General features: G+C 57.8%; 1 protein-coding gene across 1 annotated transcript in view; it reads right to left on the reverse strand.

Annotated features, from left to right (window-relative positions):
* mars1 (methionyl-tRNA synthetase 1) overlaps positions 1 to 20,000 on the reverse strand; it is an 83,044-nt gene that overhangs the window by 37,546 nt on the left and 25,498 nt on the right. The window contains exons 12-13 of the mRNA XM_072493610.1: positions 9,551 to 9,721; positions 974 to 1,069 (exon numbers count right to left, since the gene is read on the reverse strand). Coding sequence (XP_072349711.1) covers positions 974 to 1,069; positions 9,551 to 9,721 — 267 coding nt within the window. The remainder of the gene's footprint in view (positions 1 to 973; positions 1,070 to 9,550; positions 9,722 to 20,000) is intronic.

The following is a 20,000-nucleotide window of genomic DNA, read 5'->3' on the forward strand; positions in this document are numbered from 1 at the left end:
AGTTAGAGAAGGGTGTAGGGGGCTGGAGAAAGTTACAGAGATAGGGAGGGGTGTAGGGGGCTGGAGAAAGTTACAGAGATAGGGAGGGGTGTAGGGGGCTGGAGGAGGTTACAGAGATAGGGAGGGGTGTAGGGGGCTGGAGGAGGTTACAGAGATAGGGAGGGTTGTGGGGGCTGGAGGAGGTTACAGAGATAGGGAGGGGTGTAGGGGGTTGGAGGAGGTTACAGAGATAGGGAGGGGTGTAGGGGGCTGGAGGAGGTTACAGAGATAGGGAGGGTGTAGGGGGATGGAGGAGGTTACAGAGATAGGGAGGGGTGTAGGGGGCTGGAGGAGGTTACAGAGATAGGGAGGGTTGTAGGGAGCTGGAGGAGGTTACAGAGATAGGGAGGGGTGTAGGGGCTGGAGGAGGGTACAGAGATAGGGAGGGGTGTAGGGGGCTGGAGGAGGTTGCAGAGATAGGGAGGGGTGTAGGGGGCTGGAGGAGGTTACAGAGATAGGGAGGGGTGTAGGGGGCTGGAGGAGGTTACAGAGATAGGGAGGGTGTAGGGGGCTGGAGGAGGTTACAGAGATAGGGAGGGGTGTAGGGGGCTGGAGGAGGTTACAGAGATAGGGTGGATGTAGGGGACTGGAGGAGGTTACAGAGATAGGGAGGGGAGTAGGGGGGCTGGAGGCGGTTACAGAGATATGGAGGGGTGTAGGGGACTGGAGGAGGTTACAGAGATAGGGAGGGGTGTAGGGGGCTGGAGGAGGTTACAGAGATATGGAGGGGTGTAGGGGACTGGAGGAGGTTACAGAGATAGGGAGGGGTGTAGGGGACTGGAGGAGGTTACAGAGATAGGGAGGGGTGTAGGGGCTGGAGGAGGTTACAGAGATAGGGAGGGGTGTATCCGGCGTGTGAAATTTGAACAGGAGGAAGAGGAGGTTGAGGCAGGTCAGGGTTAAAAGCCTCGACGTTACAATTCCCAGCCTTTACCTCGTCTGGATTTTTCCACCATTTCTCCCAGTGTTCAGTGTAATCAGCAGTGATGGAGATATAACCAATGGGGGCGTCAAACCAGACATAGAATACCTGCGATCGGAGATACAGACAGAATTAGACACAGTGCGGAGTGTAGACGGAGCTTTACTCTGTATCTAACCCCGTGCTGTACCTGTCCTGGGAGTGTTTGATGGGGACAATGTAGAGGGAGCTTTACTCTGTATCTAACCCCGTGCTGTACCTGTCCTGGGAATGTTTGATGGGGACAGTGTAGAGGGAGCTTTACTCTGTATCTAACCCAGTGCTGTACCTGTCCTGGGAGTGTTTGATGGGGACAGTGTAGAGAGAGCTTTACTCTGTATCTAACCCCGTGCTGTACCTGTCCTGGGAGTGTTTGATGGGGACATTGTAGAGGGATCTTTACTCTGTATCTAACCCCGTGCTGTACCTGTCCTGAGAGTGTTTGATGGGGACAGTGTAGAGGGAGCTTTACTCTGTATCTAACCCCGTGCTGTACCTGTCCTGGGAGTGTTTGATGGGGACAGTGTAGAGGGATCTTTACTCTGTATCTAACCCCGTGCTGTACCTGTCCTGAGAGTGTTTGATGGGGACAGTGTAGAGGGAGCTTTACTCTGTATCTAACCCCGTGCTGTACCTGTCCTGGGAGTGTTTGATGGGGACAGTGTAGAGGGAGCTTTACTCTGTATCTAACCCCGTGCTGTACCTTTCCTGGGAGTGTTTGATGGGGACAGTGTAGAGGGAGCTTTACCCTGTATCTAACCCCGTGCTGTACCTGTCCTGGGAGTGTTTGATGGGGGCAGTGTAGAGGGAGCTTTACTCTGTATCTAACCCCATGCTGTACCTGTCCTGGGAGTGTTTGATGGGGGCAGTGTAGAGGGAGCTTTACTCTGTATCTAACCCCGTGCTGTACCTGTCCTGGGAGTGTTTGATGGGGACAGTGTAGAGGGAGTTTTATTCTGTATCTAACCCCGTGCTGTACCTGTCCTGGGAGTGTTTGATGGGGGCAGTGTAGAGGGAGCTTTACTCTGTATCTAACCCCGTGCTGTACCTGTCCTGGGAGTGTTTGATGGGGACAGTGTAGAGAGAGCTTTACTCTGTATCTAACCCCGTGCTGTACCTGTCCTGGGAGTGTTTGATGGGGACAGTGTAGAGGGATCTTTACTCTGTATCTAACCCCGTGCTGTACCTGTCCTGAGAGTGTTTGATGGGGACAGTGTAGAGGGAGCTTTACTCTGTATCTAACCCCGTGCTGTACCTTTCCTGGGAGTGTTTGATGGGGACAGTGTAGAGGGAGCTTTACTCTGTATCTAACCCCATGCTGTACCTGTCCTGGGAGTGTTTGATGGGGGCAGTGTAGAGGGAGCTTTACTCTGTATCTAACCCCGTGCTGTACCTGTCCTGGGAGTGTTTGATGGGGACAGTGTAGAGGGAGTTTTATTCTGTATCTAACCCCGTGCTGTACCTGTCCTGGGAGTGTTTGATGGGGGCAGTGTAGAGGGAGCTTTACTCTGTATCTAACCCCGTGCTGTACCTTTCCTGGGAGTGTTTGATGGGGACAGTGTAGAGGGAGCTCTACTCTGTATCTAACCCCGTGCTGTACCTGTCCTGGGAGTGTTTGATGGGGACAGTGTAGAGGGAGCTTTACTCTGTATCTAACCCCGTGCTGTACCTGTCCTGGGAGTGTTTGATAGGGACAGTGTAGAGGGAGCTTTACTCTGTATCTAACCCCGTGCTGTAACTTTCCTGGGAGTGTTTGATGGGGACACTGTAGAGGGAGCTTACTCTGTATCTAACCCCGTGCTGTACCTGCCCTGGGAGTGTTTGATGGGGACAGTGTAGAGGGAGCTCTACTCTGTATCTAACCCCGTGCTGTACCTGTCCTGGGAGTGTTTGATGGGGACAGTGTAGAGGGAGCTTTACTCTGTATCTAACCCCGTGCTGTACCTGTCCTGGGAGTGTTTGATGGGGACAGTGTAGAGGGAGCTTTACTCTGTATCTAACCCCGTGCTGTACCTGACCTGGGAGTGTTTGATGGGGACAGTGTAGAGGGAGCTTTACTCTGTATCTAACGCCGTGCTGTACCTGTCCTGGGAGTATTTGATGGGGACAATGTAGAGGGAGCTTTACTCTGTATCTAACCCCGTGCTGTACCTGTCCTGGGAGTGTTTGATGGGGACAATGTAGAGGGAGCTTTACTCTGTATCTAACCCCGTGCTGTACCTGTCCTGGGAGTGTTTGATGGGGACAGTGTAGAGAGAGCTTTACTCTGTATCTAACCCCGTGCTGTACCTGTCCTGGGAGTGTTTGATGGGGACAGTGTAGAGAGAGCTTTACTCTGTATCTAACCCCGTGCTGTACCTGTCCTGGGAGTGTTTGATGGGGACAGTGTAGAGGGATCTTTACTCTGTATCTAACCCCGTGCTGTACCTGTCCTGAGAGTGTTTGATGGGGACACTGTAGAGGGAGCTTTACTCTGTATCTAACCCCGTGCTGTACCTTTCCTGGGAGTGTTTGATGGGGACAGTGTAGAGGGAGCTTTACTCTGTATCTAACCCCATGCTGTACCTGTCCTGGGAGTGTTTGATGGGGGCAGTGTAGAGGGAGCTTTACTCTGTATCTAACCCCGTGCTGTACCTGTCCTGGGAGTGTTTGATGGGGACAGTGTAGAGGGAGTTTTATTCTGTATCTAACCCCGTGCTGTACCTGTCCTGGGAGTGTTTGATGGGGGCAGTGTAGAGGGAGCTTTACTCTGTATCTAACCCCGTGCTGTACCTTTCCTGGGAGTGTTTGATGGGGACAGTGTAGAGGGAGCTCTACTCTGTATCTAACACCGTGCTGTACCTGTCCTGGGAGTGTTTGATGGGGACAGTGTAGAGGGAGCTTTACTCTGTATCTAACCCCGTGCTGTACCTGTCCTGGGAGTGTTTGATGGGGACAGTGTAGAGGGAGCTCTACTCTGTATCTAACCCCGTGCTGTACCTGTCCTGGGAGTGTTTGATGGGGACAGTGTAGAGGGAGCTTTACTCTGTATCTAACCCCGTGCTGTACCTGTCCTGGGAGTGTTTGATAGGGACAGTGTAGAGGGAGCTTTACTCTGTATCTAACCCCGTGCTGTAACTTTCCTGGGAGTGTTTGATGGGGACACTGTAGAGGGAGCTTACTCTGTATCTAACCCCGTGCTGTACCTGCCCTGGGAGTGTTTGATGGGGACAGTGTAGAGGGAGCTCTACTCTGTATCTAACCCCGTGCTGTACCTGTCCTGGGAGTGTTTGATGGGGACAGTGTAGAGGGAGCTTTACTCTGTATCTAACCCCGTGCTGTACCTGTCCTGGGAGTGTTTGATGGGGACAGTGTAGAGGGAGCTTTACTCTGTATCTAACCCCGTGCTGTACCTGACCTGGGAGTGTTTGATGGGGACAGTGTAGAGGGAGCTTTACTCTGTATCTAACGCCGTGCTGTACCTGTCCTGGGAGTGTTTGATGGGGACAGTGTAGAGGGAGCTTTACTCTCTAACCCCGTGCTGTACCTGTCCTGGGAGTGTTTGATGGGGACAGTGTAGAGGGAGCTTTACTCTGTACCTAACCCAGTGCTGTACCTGTCCTGGGAGTGTTTGATAGGGACAGTGTAGAGGGAGCTTTACTCTGTATCTAACCCCGTGCTGTAACTTTCCTGGGAGTGTTTGATGGGGACACTGTAGAGGGAGCTTACTCTGTATCTAACCCCGTGCTGTACCTGTCCTGGGAGTGTTTGATGGGGACAGTGTAGAGGGAGCTTTACTCTGTATCTGACCCCGTACTGTACCTGTCCTGGGAGTGTTTGATGGGGACAGTGTAGAGGGAGCTTTACTCTGTATCTGACCCCGTACTGTACCTGTCCTGGGAGTGTTTGATGGGGACAGTGTAGAGGGAGCTTTACTCTGTATCTAACCCCGTACTGTACCTGTCCTGGGAGTGTTTGATGGGGACAGTGTAGAGGGAGATTTACTCTGTATCTAACCCCGTGCTGTACCTGTCCTGGGAGTGTTTGATGGGGGCAGTGTAGAGGGAGCTTTACTCTGTATCTAACCCCGTGCTGTACCTGTCCTGGGAGTGTTTGATGGGGACAGTGTAGAGGGAGTTTTACTCTGTATCTAACCCCGTGCTGTACCTTTCCTGGGAGTGTTTGATGGGGACAGTGTAGAGGGAGCTCTACTCTGTATCTAACCCCGTGTGTACCTGTCCTGGGAGTGTTTGATGGGGACAGTGTAGAGGGAGCTTTACTCTGTATCTAACCCCGTGCTGTACCTGTCCTGGGAGTGTTTGATAGGGACAGTGTAGAGGGAGCTTTACTCTGTATCTAACCCCGTGCTGTAACTTTCCTGGGAGTGTTTGATGGGGACACTGTAGAGGGAGCTTACTCTGTATCTAACCCCGTGCTGTACCTGTCCTGGGAGTGTTTGATGGGGACAGTGTAGAGGGAGCTCTACTCTGTATCTAACCCGGTGCTGTACCTGTCCTGGGAGTGTTTGATGGGGACAGTGTAAAGGGAGCTTTACTCTGTATCTAACGCCGTGCTGTACCTGTCCTGGGAGTGTTTGATGGGGACAGTGTAGAGGGAGCTTTACTCTGTATCTAACCCCGTGCTGTACCTGTCCTGGGAGTGTTTGATGGGGACAGTGTAGAGGGAGCTTTACTCTGTATCTAACCTCGTGCTGTACCTGTCCTGGGAGTGTTTGATGGGGACAGTGTAGAGGGAGCTTTACTCTGTATCTAACCCCGTGCTGTACCTGTCCTGGGAGTGTTTGATGGGGACAGTGTAGAGGGAGCTCTACTCTGTATCTAACCCCGTGCTGTACCTGTCCTGGGAGTGTTTGATGGGGACAGTGTAGAGGGAGCTCTACTCTGTATCTAACCCCGTGCTGTACCTGTCCTGGGAGTGTTTGATGGGGACAGTGTAGAGGGAGCTTTACTCTGTATCTAACCCCGTGCTGTACCTGTCCTGGGAGTGTTTGATAGGGACAGTGTAGAGGGAGCTTTACTCTGTATCTAACCCCGTGCTGTAACTTTCCTGGGAGTGTTTGATGGGGACACTGTAGAGGGAGCTTACTCTGTATCTAACCCCGTGCTGTACCTGTCCTGGGAGTGTTTGATGGGGACAGTGTAGAGGGAGCTTTACTCTGTATCTAACGCCGTGCTGTACCTGTCCTGGGAGTGTTTGATGGGGACAGTGTAGAGGGAGCTTTACTCTGTATCTAACCCCGTGCTGTACCTGTCCTGGGAGTGTTTGTTGGGGACAGTGTAGAGGGAGCTTTACTCTGTATCTAACGCCGTGCTGTACCTGTCCTGGGAGTGTTTGATGGGGACAGTGTAGAGGGAGCTTTACTCTCTAACCCCGTGCTGTACCTGTCCTGGGAGTGTTTGATGGGGACAGTGTAGAGGGAGCTTTACTCTGTACCTAACCCAGTGCTGTACCTGTCCTGGGAGTGTTTGATGGGGACAGTGTAGAGGGAGCTCTACTCTGTATCTAACCCCGTGCTGTACCTGTCCTGGGAGTGTTTGATGGGGACAGTGTAGAGGGAGCTTTACTCTGTATCTAACCCCGTGCTGTACCTGTCCTGGGAGTGTTTGATAGGGACAGTGTAGAGGGAGCTTTACTCTGTATCTAACCCCGTGCTGTAACTTTCCTGGGAGTGTTTGACGGGGACACTGTAGAGGGAGCTTACTCTGTATCTAACCCCGTGCTGTACCTGTCCTGGGAGTGTATGATGGGGACAGTGTAGAGGGAGCTCTACTCTGTATCTAACCCCGTGCTGTACCTGTCCTGGGAGTGTTTGATGGGGACAGTGTAGAGGGAGCTTTACTCTGTATCTAACCCCGTGCTGCACCTGTCCTGGGAGTGTTTGATGGGGACAGTGTAGAGGGAGCTTTACTCTGTATCTAACCCCGTGCTGTACCTGACCTGGGTGTGTTTGATGGGGACAGTGTAGAGGGAGCTTTACTCTGTATCTAACGCCGTGCTGTACCTGTCCTGGGAGTGTTTGATGGGGACAGTGTAGAGGGAGCTTTACTCTCTAACCCCGTGCTGTACCTGTCCTGGGAGTGTTTGATGGGGACAGTGTAGAGGGAGCTTTACTCTGTACCTAACCCAGTGCTGTACCTGTCCTGGGAGTGTTTGATAGGGACAGTGTAGAGGGAGCTTTACTCTGTATCTAACCCCGTGCTGTAACTTTCCTGGGAGTGTTTGATGGGGACACTGTAGAGGGAGCTTACTCTGTATCTAACCCCGTGCTGTACCTGTCCTGGGAGTGTTTGATGGGGACAGTGTAGAGGGAGCTTTACTCTGTATCTAACCCCGTGCTGTACCTGTCCTGGGAGTGTTTGATGGGGACAGTGTAGAGGGAGTTTTACTCTGTATCTAACCCCGTGCTGTAACTTTCCTGGGAGTGTTTGATGGGGACACTGTAGAGGGAGCTTACTCTGTATCTAACCCGGTGCTGTACCTGTCCTGGGAGTGTTTGATGGGGACAGTGTAGAGGGAGCTTTACTCTGTATCTAACGCCGTGCTGTACCTGTCCTTGGAGTGTTTGATGGGGACAGTGTAGAGGGAGCTTTACTCTCTAACCCCGTGCTGTACCTGTCCTGGGAGTGTTTGATGGGGACAGTGTAGAGGGAGCTTTACTCGGTATCTAACCCAGTGCTGTACCTGTCCTGGGAGTGTTTGATGGGGACAGTGTAGAGGGAGCTTTACTCTGTATCTAACCCTGTGCAGTACCTGTCCTGGGTGTGTTTGATGGGGACAGTGTAGAGGGAGCTTTAATCTGTATCTAACCCCGTGCTGTACCTGTCCTGGGAGTGTTTGATGGGGACAGTGTAGAGGGAGCTTTACTCTGTATCTAACCCCGTGCTGTACCTGTCCTGGGAGTGTTTGACGGGGACAGTGTAGAGGGAGCTTTACTCTGTATCTAACCCCGTGCTGTACCAGTCCTGGGAGTGTTTGATGGGGACAGTGTAGAGGGAGGTTTACTCTGTATCTAACCGCGTGCTGTCCCGTCCTGGGAGTGTTTGATGGGGACAGTGTCGAGGGAGCTTTACTCTGTATCTAACCCCATGCTGTACCTGTCCTGGGAGTGTTTGATGAGGACAGTGTAGAGGGAGCTTTACTCTGTATCTAACCCCATGCTGTACCTGTCCTGGGAGTGTCTGATGGGGACAGTGTAGAGGCAGCTTTACTCTGTATCTAAACCCATGCTGTACCTGTCCTGGGAGTGTTTGATGGGGACTGTGTAGAGGGAGCTTTACTCTGTATGTAAACCCGTGTTGTACCTGTCCTGGGAGTGTTTGATGGGGACAGTGTAGGGGGAGCTTTACTCTGTATCTAACCCCGTGCTGTACCTGTACTGGGAGTGTTTGATGGGGACAATGTAGAGGGAGCTTTACTCTGTATCTAACCCCGTGCTGTACCTGTCCTGGGAGTGTTTGATGGGGACAGTGTAGAGGGAGCTTTACTCTGTATCTAACCCCGTGCTGTACCTGTCCTGGGAGTATTTGATGGGGACAGTGTAGGGGGAGCTTTACTCTGTATCTAACCCCGTGCTGTACCTGTCCTGGGAGTGTTTGATGGGGACAGTGTAGAGGGAGCTTTACTCTGTATCTAACCCCGTGCTGTACCTGTCCTGGGAGTGTTTGATGGGGACAGTGTAGGGGGAGCTTTACTCTGTATCTAACCCCGTGCTGTACCTGTCCTGGGAGTGTTTGATGGGGACAGTGTAGAGGGAGCTTTATTCTGTATCTAACCCCGTGCTGTACCTGTCCTGGGAGTGTTTGATGGGGACAGTGTAGGGGGAGCTTTACTCTGTATCTAAGCCCGTGCTGTACCTGTCCTGGGAGTGTTTGATGAGGACAGTGTAGAGGGAGCTTTACTCTGTATCTAACCCCATGCTGTACCTGTCCTGGGAGTGCCTGATGGGAACAGTGTAGAGGGAGCTTTACTCTGTATCTAACCCCGTGCTGTACCTGTCCTGGGAGTGTTTGATGGGGACTGTGTAGAGGGAGCTTTACTCTGTATCTAACCCCGTGCTGTACCTGTCCTGGGAGTGTCTGATGGGGACTGTGTAGAGGGAGCTTTACTCTGTATCTAACCCCGTGCTGTACCTGTCCTGGGAGTGTCTGATGGGGACAGTGTAGAGGGAGCTTTACTCTGTATCTAAACCCGTGCTGTACCTGTCCTGGGAGTGTTTGATGGGGACAGTGTAGGGGGAGCTTTACTCTGTATCTAAACCCGTGTTGTACCTGTCCTGGGAGTGTTTGATGGGGACAGTGTAGGGGGAGCTTTACTCTGTATCTAACCCCGTGCTGTACCAGTCCTGGGAGTGTTTGATGGGGACAGTGTAGGGGGAGCTTTACTCTGTATCTAACCCCGTGCTGTACCTGTCCTGGGAGTGTTTGATGGGGACAGTGTAGAGGGAGCTTTACTCTGTATCTAACCCCGTGCTGTACCTGTCCTGGGAGTGTTTGATGGGGACAGTGTAGAGGGAGCTTTACTCTGTATCTAACCCCGTGGACAAGGCCGCACCTTGTCTTTGAACTCCTCCAGAGGAACGGGTGTCCCCCATTTCAGATCTCGTGTGATGCACCGTTGTTTCAGGCCGTCTCGGATCCAGGAGCGGGTGATGAAGCGAGCGTTTGGTGTCCAGTCTCCAGAATCGATGGATTTTTGGAGCCATTTCTCCAGCCTGTCTTCCAGCTGTGTTCGAGGGGAAACCCAGATTGATTAATGGAACTAAAGCCCCCTACACACCCCCTCCCTATCTCTGTAACCTCCTCCAGCCCCCTACACCCCTCCCTATCTCTGTAACCTCCTCCAGCACGGTAGCCTTGTGGAGAGCACAATTGCTTCACAGCTCCAGGGTCCCAGGTTCGATTCTGGCTTGGGTCACTGTCTGTGCGGAGTCTGCACATCCTCCCCGTGTGTGCGTGGGTTTCCTCCGGGTGCTCCGGTTTCCTCCCGCAGTCCAAAGATGTGCAGGTTAGGTGGATTGGCCGTGATAAATTGCCCTTAGTGTCCAAAATTGCCAGTAGTGTTTGTTGGGTGGGGTTACTGGGTTATGGGGATAGGGTAGAGGTGTGGACCTCGGATAGGGTGCTCTTTCCAAGAGCCGGTGCAGACTCGATGGGCTGAATGGCCTCCTTCTGCACTGTAAATTCTATGAAAATCTCTGTAACCTCCTCCAGCCCCCTACACCCCTCCCTATCTCTGTAACCTCCTCCAGCCCCTACACCCCTCCCTATCTCTGTAACCTCCTCCAGCCCCCTACACCCCTCCCTATCTCTGTAACCTCCTCCAGTCCCCGACACCCCTCCCTATCTCTGTAACCTCCTCCAGCCCCCTACACCCCTCCCCATCTCTGTAACCTCCTCCAGCCCCCCACACCCCTCCCTATCTCTGTAACCTCCTCCTGCCCCCTACACCCCTCCCTATCTCTGTAACCTCCTCCAGCCCCCCACAGCCCTCCCTATCTCTGTAACCTCCTCCTGCCCCCTACACCCCTCCCTATCTCTGTAACCTCCTCCAGCCCCGACACCCTCCCTATCTCTGTAACCTCCTCCAGTCCACTACACCCCCTCCCTATCTCTGTACCTCCTTCAGCCCCCCTACACCCCTCCTATCTCTGTAACCTCCTCCAGCCCCTACACCCCTCCCTATCTCTGTAACCTCCTCCAGTCCACTACACCCCTCCCTATCTCTGTAACCTCCTCCAGCCCCCTACACCCCTCCCTATCTCTGTAACCTCCTCCACCCCTACACCCCTCCCGATCTCTGTAACCTCCTCCACCCCCTACACCCCTCCCTATCACTGTAACCTCCTCCAGCCCCTACACCCCTCCCTATCTCTGTAACCTCCTCCAGTCCCCTACACTCCTCCCTATCTCTGAAACCTCCTCCAGGCCCCCTACACCCCTCCCTATCTCTGTACCTCCTCCAGTCCCCCTACACCCCTCCCTATCTCTGTAACCTCCTCCAGCCCCCTACACCCCTCCCTATCTCTGTAACCTCCTCCAGTCCCTACACCCCTCCCTATCTCTGTAACCTCCTCCAGCCCCCTACACCCCTCCTATCTCTGTAACCTCCTCCAGCCCCCTACACCCCTCCCTATCTCTGTAACCTCCTCCAGCCCCTACACCCCTCCCTATCTCTGTAACTCCTCCAGCCCCCTACACACCTCCCTATCTCTGTAACCTCCTCCAGCCCCCCGACACCCCTCCCTATCTCTGTAACCTCCTCCAGCCCCCTACACCCCTCCCTATCTCTGTAACCTCCTCCAGCCCCCTACACCTCCCTATCTCTGTAACCTCCTCCAGCCCCCTACACCCCTCCCTATCTCTGTAACATCCTCCAGCCCCCTACACCCCTCCCTATCTCTGTAACCTCCTCCAGCCCTCCTACACCCCTCCCTATCTCTGTAACCTCCTCCAGCCCTACACCCCTCCCTATCTCTGTAACCTCCTCCAGCCCATACACCCCTCCTATCTCTGTAACCTCCTCCAGCCCCCCTACACCCTCCCTATCTCTGTAACCTCCTCCAGCCCTCCTACACCCCTCCCTATCTCTGTAACCTCCTCCAGCCCCTACACCCCTCCCTATCTCTGTAACCTCCTCCAGTCCCCTACACCCTCCCTATCTCTGTAACCTCCTCAGTCCACTACAACCCCCTCCCTATCTCTGTAACCTCCTCCAGTCCCTACACCCCTCTCCCTATCTCTGTAACCTCCTCCAGCCCCTACACCCCTCCATATCTCTGTAACCTCCTCCAGCCCCCTACACCCTCCCTATCTCTGTAACCTCCTCCAGCCCCCTACACCCTCCCTATCGCTGTAACCTCCTCCAGCCCCTACACCCCTCCCTATCTCTGTAACCTCCTCCTGCCCCCCTACAACCCTCCCTATCTCTGTAACCTCCTCCAGCCCCTACACCCCTCCCTATCTCTGTAACCTCCTCCAGCCCTACACCCCTCCCTATCTCTGTAACCTCCTCCAGTCCCCGTCAACCCTCCCTATCTCTAATCACCACCTCCAGACCCCTACAACCCTCCCCATCTCTGTAACCTCCTCCAGCCCCTACACACCTCCCCATCTCTGTAACCTCCTCCAGCCCCTACACCCCCTCCCTATCTCTGTAACCTCCTCCAGCCCCCCTACACCCCACCCTATCTCTATCACCTCCTCCAGCCCCCTACACCCCTCCCTATCTCTGTAACCTCCTTCAGCCCCTACACCCCTCCCTATCTCTGTAACCTCCTCCATCCCCCTACACCCCTCCCTATCTCTGTAACCTCCTCCAGCCCCCTACACCCCTCCCTATCTCTGTCACCTCCTCCATCCCCCTATCTCTGTAACCTCCTCCAGTCCCCTACACCCCTCCCTATCTCTGTAACCTCCTCCAGCCCCCTACACCCCTCCGATCTCTGTAACTTCCTGCAGCCCCCTACACCCCTCCCTATCTCTGTAACCTCCTCATCCCCTACACCCTCCCTAGCTCTGTAACCTCCTCCAGCCCCCTACAACCCTCCCTATCTCTGTAACCTCCTGCAGCCCCCTACACCCCTCCCTATCTCTGTAACCTCGCCCAGCCCCTACACCCCTCCCTATCTCTGTAACCTCCTCCAGCCCCATACACCCCTCCCTATCTCTGTAACCTCCTCCAGCCCCCTACACCCCCTCCTATCTCTGTAACCTCCTCCATCCCCTACACCCCCTCCCCATCCCTGTAACCTCCTCCAGCCCCTACACCCCCTCCCTATCTCTGTAACCTCCTCCAGCCCCCCTACAACCCCTCCCTATCTCTGTAACCTCCTCCAGCCCCTACACCCCTCCCTATCTCTGTAACCTCCTCCAGCCCCCCTACACCCCTCCCTATCTCTGTAACCTCCTCCAGCCCCCCTACACCCCTCCCTATCTCTGTAACCTCCTCCAGCCCCTACACCCCTCCCTATATCTGTAACCTCCTCCAGTCCCCCTACACCCCTCCCTATATCTGTAACCTCCTCCAGTCCCCTACACCCCTCCCTATCTCTGTAACCTCCTCCAGCCCCCTACACCCCTCCCTATCTCTGTAACACTCCTCCAGCCCCCCTACACCCCTCCCTATCTCTGTACTCCTCCAGCCCCTACACCCCTCCCTATCTCTGTAACCTCCTCCAGCCCCTACACCCCTCCCTATCTCTGTAACCTCCTCCAGTCCCCTACAACCCTCCTATCTCTGTAACCCTTCTCCATCCCCTACACCCCTCCCCATCCCTGTAACCTCCTCCAGCCCCTACACCCCTCCCTATCTCTGTAACCTCCTCCAGCCCCCCTACACCCCTCCCTATCTCTGTAACCTCCTCCAGCCCCTACACCCCTCCCTATCTCTGTAACCTCCTCCAGCCCCCCTACACCCCCTCCCTATCTCTGTAACCTCCTCCAGTCCCCCTACACCCCTCCCTATATCTGTAACCTCCTCCAGTCCCCCTACACCCCTCCCTATATCTGTAACCTCCTCCAGCCCCCTACACCCTCCCTATCTCTGTATCCTCCTCCAGCCCCGTACAACCCTCCCTATCTCTGTAACCTCCTCCAGCCCCCTACACCCCCTCCCTATCTCTGTAACCTCCTCCAGCCCCCCTACACCCCTCCCTATCTCTGTAACCTCCTCCAGTCCCCTACACCTCCCTATCTCTGTAACCTCCTCCAGCCCCCTACACCCCTCCCTATCTCTGTAACCTCCTCCAGCCCCCTACACCCCTCCCTATCTCTGTAACCTCCTCCAGCCCCTACAACCTGAGAGAGAGCGCGAGACAGGGAGAGAGAGCGCGAGACAGGGAGAGAGAGCGCGAGACAGGGAGAGAGAGCGCGAGACAGGGAGAGAGAGCGCGAGACAGGGAGAGAGAGCGCGAGACAGGGAGAGAGAGCGCGAGACAGGGAGAGAGAGCGCGAGACAGGGAGAGAGCGCGCGAGACAGGGAGAGAGCGCGCGAGACAGGGAGAGAGCGCGCGAGACAGGGAGAGAGAGCGCGAGACAGGGAGAGAGAGAGCGCGAGACAGGGAGAGAGAGCGCGAGACAGGGAGAGAGAGCGCGAGACAGGGAGAGAGAGCGCGAGACAGGGAGAGAGCGCGCGAGACAGGAGAGAGCGCGCGAGACAGGGAAGAGAGAGCGCGAGACAGGGAGAGGAGCGCGAGACAGGAGAGAGAGCGCGAGACAGGGAGAGAGAGCGCGAGACAGGGAGAGAGAGCGCGAGACAGGGAGAGAGAGCGCGAGACAGGGAGAGAGAGCGCGAGACAGGGAGAGAGAGCGCGAGACAGGGAGAGAGAGCGCGAGACAGGGAGAGAGAGCGCGAGACAGGGAGAGAGAGCGCGAGACAGGGAGAGAGAGCGCGAGACAGGGAGAGAGCGCGCGAGACAGGGAGAGAGCGCGCGAGACAGGGAGAGAGCGAGCGAGACAGGAGAGAGAGCGCGAGACAGGAGAGAGAGCGCGAGACAGGGAGAGAGAGCGCGAGACAGGGAGAGAGAGCGCGAGACAGGGAGAGAGCGCGCGAGACAGGGAGAGAGCGCGCGAGACAGGGGAGAGAGCGCGCGAGACAGGGAGAGAGAGCGCGAGACAGGAGGGAGAGAGCGCGAGACAGGGAGGGAGAGCGCGAGACAGGGAGGGGAGAGCGCGAGACAGGGAGGGAGAGCGCGAGACAGGGAGGGAGAGCGCGAGACAGGGAGGGAGAGCGCGAGACAGGGAGGAGAGCGCGAGACAGGAGGGAGAGCGCGAGACAGGGAGGGAGAGCGCGAGACAGGGAGGGAGAGCGCGAGACAGGAGGAGAGAGCGCGAGACAGGGAGGGAGAGCGCGAGACAGGGAGGGAGAGCGCGAGACAGGGAGGGAGAGCGCGAGACAGGGGAGGGAGAGCGCGAGACAGGGAGGGAGAGCGCGAGACAGGGAGGGAGAGCGCGAGACAGGGAGGAGAGCGCGAGACAGGAGGGAGAGCGCGAGACAGGGAGGGAGAGCGAGAGACAGGGAGGGAGAGCGCGAGACAGGGAGGGAGAGCGCGAGACAGGGAGAGAGAGCGCGAGACAGGGAGAGACGAGCGCGAGACAGGAGAGAGAGAGCGCGAGACAGGGAGAGAGAGCGCGAGGACAGGGAGAGAGAGCGCGAGACGAGGAGGAGAGAGAGCGCGAGACAGGAGAGAGAGCGCGAGACAGGGAGAGAGAGCGCGAGAGACAGGGAGAGAGAGCGCGAGACAGGGAGAGAGAGCGCGAGACAGGGGAGAGAGAGCGCGAGACAGGGAGAGAGAGCGCGAGACAGGGAGAGAGCGAGACAGAGAGCGCGAGACAGGGAGAGAGCGCGCGAGACAGGGAGAGAGCGCAGCCGAGACAGGGAGGAGAGAGCGCGAGACAGGGAGAGAGAGCGCGAGACAGGGAGAGAGAGCGCGAGACAGGGAGACGGAGAGCGCGAGACAGGGAGAGAGAGCGCGAGACAGGGAGAGAGAGCGCGAGACAGGGAGAGAGAGCGCGAGACAGGGAGCGAGAGAGCGCGAGACAGGGAGAGAGAGCGCGAGACAGGGAGAGAGAGCGCGAGACAGGGAGAGAGAGCGCGAGACAGGGAGAGAGAGCGCGAGACAGGGAGAGAGAGCGCGAGACAGGGAGAGAGAGCGCGAGACAGGGAGAGAGAGCGCGAGACAGGGAGAGAGAGCGCGAGACAGGGAGAGAGAGCGCGAGACAGGGAGAGAGAGCGCGAGACAGGGAGAGAGAGCGCGAGACAGGGAGAGAGCGCGAGACAGGGAGAGAGCGCGCGAGACAGGGAGAGAGAGCGCGAGACAGGGAGAGAGAGCGCGAGACAGGGAGAGAGAGCGCGAGACAGGGAGAGAGAGCGCGAGACAGGGAGAGAGAGCGCGAGACAGGGAGAGAGCGCGCGAGACAGGGAGAGAGCGCGCAGAGACAGGGAGAGAGCGCGCGAGACAGGGAGAGAGAGCGCGAGACAGGGAGAGAGAGCGCGAGACAGGGAGAGAACGCGAGACAGGAGAGAGAGCGCGAGACAGGGAGAGAGAGCGCGAGACAGGAGAGAGAGCGCGAGACAGGGAGAGAGAGCGCGAGACAGGGAGAGAGAGCGCGAGACAGGGAGAGAGAGCGCGAGACAGGGAGAGAGAGCGCGAGACAGGGAGAGAGAGCGCGAGACAGGGAGAGAGAGCGCGAGACAGGGAGAGAGGAGCGCGAGACAGGGAGAGAGAGCGCGAGACAGGGAGAGAGAGCGCGAGACAGGGAGAGAGAGAGCGCGAGACAGGAGAGAGAGCGCGAGACAGGAGAGAGAGCGCGAGACAGGGAGAGAGAGCGCGAGACAGGGAGAGAGAGCGCGAGACAGGGAGAGAGAGCGCGAGACAGGGAGAGAGAGCGCGAGACAGGGAGAGAGAGCGCGAGACAGGGAGAGAGAGCGCGAGACAGGGAGAGAGAGCGCGAGACAGGGAGAGAGAGCGCGAGACAGGGAGAGAGAGCGCGAGACAGGGAGAGAGAGCGCGAGACAGGGAGAGAGAGCGCGAGACAGGGAGAGAGAGCGCGAGACAGGGAGAGAGAGCGCGAGACAGGGAGAGAGAGCGCGAGACAGGGAGAGAGAGCGCGAGACAGGGAGAGAGAGCGCGGAGACAGGGAGAGAGAGCGCGAGACAGGGAGAGAGAGCGCGAGACAGGGAGAGAGAGCGCGAGACAGGGAGAGAGAGCGCGAGACAGGGAGAGAGAGCGCGAGACAGGGAGAGAGAGCGCGAGACAGGGAGAGAGAGCGCGAGACAGGGAGAGAGAGCGCGAGACAGGGAGAGAGAGCGCGAGACAGGGAGAGAGAGGCGCGAGACAGGGAGAGAGAGCGCGAGACAGGAGAGAGAGCGCGAGACAGGGAGAGAGAGCGCGAGACAGGGAGAGAGAGCGCGAGACAGGGAGAGAGAGCGCGAGACAGGAGAGAGAGCGCGAGACAGGGAGAGAGAGCGCGAGACAGGGAGAGAGAGCGCGAGACAGGGAGAGAGAGCGCGAGACAGGGAGAGAGAGCGCGAGACAGGGAGAGAGAGCGCGAGACAGGGAGAGAGAGCGCGAGACAGGGAGAGAGAGCGCGAGACAGGGAGAGAGAGCGCGAGACAGGGAGAGAGAGCGCGAGACAGGGAGAGAGAGCGCGAGACAGGGAGAGAGAGCGCGAGACAGGGAGAGAGAGCGCGAGACAGGGAGAGAGAGCGCGAGACAGGGAGAGAGAGCGCGAGGGAGCGAGGGAGAGGAGAGCGCGAGACAGGGAGAGAGAGCGCGGAGACAGGGAGAGAGAGCGCGAGACAGGGAGAGAGAGCGCGAGACACGAGACAGGGAGAGAGAGCGCGAGACAGGGGAGAGAGAGCGCGAGACAGGGAGAGAGAGCGCGAGACAGGGAGAGAGAGCGCGAGACAGGGAGAGAGAGCGCGAGACAGGGAGAGAGAGCGCGAGACAGGGAGAGAGAGCGCGAGACAGGGAGAGAGAGCGCGAGACAGGGAGAGAGAGCGCGAGACAGGGAGAGAGAGCGCGAGACAGGAGAGAGAGCGCGAGACAGGGAGAGAGAGCGCGAGACAGGGAGAGAGAGCGCGAGACAGGGAGAGAGAGCGCGAGACAGGGAGAGAGAGCGCGAGACAGGGAGAGAGAGCGCGAGACAGGGAGAGAGAGCGCGAGACAGGGAGAGAGAGCGCGAGACAGGGAGAGAGAGCGCGAGACAGGGAGAGAGAGCGCGAGACAGGGAGAGAGAGCGCGAGACAGGGAGAGAGAGCGCGAGACAGGGAGAGAGAGCGCGAGACAGGGAGAGAGAGCGCGAGACAGGGAGAGAGAGCGCGAGACAGGGAGAGAGAGCGCGAGACAGGGAGAGAGAGCGCGAGACAGGGAGAGAGAGCGCGAGACAGGGAGAGAGAGCGCGAGACAGGGAGAGAGAGCGCGAGACAGGGAGAGAGAGCGCGAGACAGGGAGAGAGAGCGCGAGACAGGGAGAGAGAGCGCGAGACAGGGAGAGAGAGCGCGAGACAGGGAGAGAGAGCGCGAGACAGGGAGAGAGAGCGCGAGACAGGGAGAGAGAGCGCGAGACAGGGAGAGAGAGCGCGAGACAGGGAGAGAGAGCGCGAGACAGGGAGAGAGAGCGCGAGACAGGGAGAGAGAGCGCGAGACAGGAGAGAGAGCGCGAGACAGGGAGAGAGAGCGCGAGACAGGGAGAGAGAGCGCGAGACAGGGAGAGAGAGCGCGAGACAGGGAGAGAGAGCGCGAGACAGGGAGAGAGAGCGCGAGACAGGGAGAGAGAGCGCGAGACAGGGAGAGAGAGCGCGAGACAGGGAGAGAGAGCGCGAGACAGGGAGAGAGAGCGCGAGACAGGGAGAGAGAGCGCGAGACAGGGAGAGAGAGCGCGAGACAGGGAGAGAGAGCGCGAGACAGGGAGAGAGAGCGCGAGACAGGGAGAGAGAGCGCGAGACAGGGAGAGAGAGCGCGCGAGACAGGGAGAGAGCGCGCGAGACAGGGAGAGAGAGCGCGAGACAGGGAGAGAGCGCGCGAGACAGGGAGAGAGCGCGCGAGACAGGGAGAGAGCGCGCGAGACAGGGAGAGAGCGCGCGAGACAGGGAGAGAGCGCGCGAGACAGGGAGAGAGCGCGCGAGACAGGGAGAGAGCGCGCGAGACAGGGAGAGAGCGCGCGAGACAGGGAGAGAGCGCGCGAGACAGGGAGAGAGCGCGCGAGACAGGGAGAGAGCGCGCGAGACAGGGAGAGAGCGCGCGAGACAGGGAGAGAGCGCGCGAGACAGGGAGAGAGCGCGCGAGACAGGGAGAGAGCGCGCGAGACAGGGAGAGAGCGCGCGAGACAGGGAGAGAGCGCGCGAGACAGGGAGAGAGCGCGCGAGACAGGGAGAGAGCGCGCGAGACAGGGAGAGAGCGCGCGAGACAGGGAGAGAGCGCGCGAGACACAGAGAGCGCGAGACAGGAGAAGCGCGCGAGACAGGGAGAGAGCGCGCGAGACAGGGAGAGAGAGAGCGCGCGAGACAGGGAGAGAGCGCGCGAGACAGGGAGAGAGCGCGCGAGACAGGGAGAGAGCGCGCGAGACAGGGAGAGAGCGCGCGAGACAGGGAGAGAGCGAGACGAGCCGAGACAGGGAGAGAGCCGAGACAGGGAGAGAGCGCGAGACAGGGAGAGAGAGCGCGAGACAGGGAGAGAGCGCGCGAGACAGGAGAGAGCGCGCGAGACAGGGAGAGAGCGCGAGACAGGGAGAGAGCGCGCGAGACAGGGAGAGAGCGCGCGAGACAGGGAGAGAGCGCGCGAGACAGGGAGAGAGCGCGCGAGACAGGGAGAGAGAGCGCGAGACAGGGAGAGAGAGCGCGAGACAGGGAGAGAGAGCGCGAGACAGGGAGAGAGAGCGCGAGACAGGGAGAGAGAGCGCGAGACAGGGAGAGAGAGCGCGAGACAGGGAGAGAGAGCGCGAGACAGGAGAGAGAGCGCGAGACAGGGAGAGAGAGCGCGAGACAGGGAGAGAGAGCGCGAGACAGGGAGAGAGAGCGCGAGACAGGAGAGAGAGCGCGAGACAGGGAGAGAGAGCGCGAGACAGGAGAGAGAGCGCGAGACAGGGAGAGAGAGCGCGAGACAGGGAGAGAGAGCGCGAGACAGGGAGAGAGAGCGCGAGACAGGGAGAGAGAGCGCGAGACAGGGAGAGAGAGCGCGAGACAGGGAGAGAGAGCGAGACAGAGAGAGAGAGCGAGACAGAGAGAGAGAGCGAGACAGAGAGATAGAGTGAGACAGAGAGAGAGCGAGACAGGGAGAGAGAGCGAGACAGGGAGAGAGAGCGAGACAGAGAGAGAGCGAGACAGAGAGAGAGCGAGACAGAGAGAGAGCGAGACAGAGAGAGAGAGCGAGACAGAGAGAGCGAGACAGAGAGAGAGCGAGACAGAGAGAGAGCGAGACAGGGAGAGAGAGCGAGACAGGGAGAGCGAGCGAGACAGGGAGAGCGAGCGAGACAGGGAGAGAGAGCGAGACAGGGAGAGAGAGC

The sequence above is a fragment of the Scyliorhinus torazame genome, chromosome X (genome assembly GCF_047496885.1).
Source record: "Scyliorhinus torazame isolate Kashiwa2021f chromosome X, sScyTor2.1, whole genome shotgun sequence".
NCBI lineage: Eukaryota > Metazoa > Chordata > Chondrichthyes > Carcharhiniformes > Scyliorhinidae > Scyliorhinus > Scyliorhinus torazame.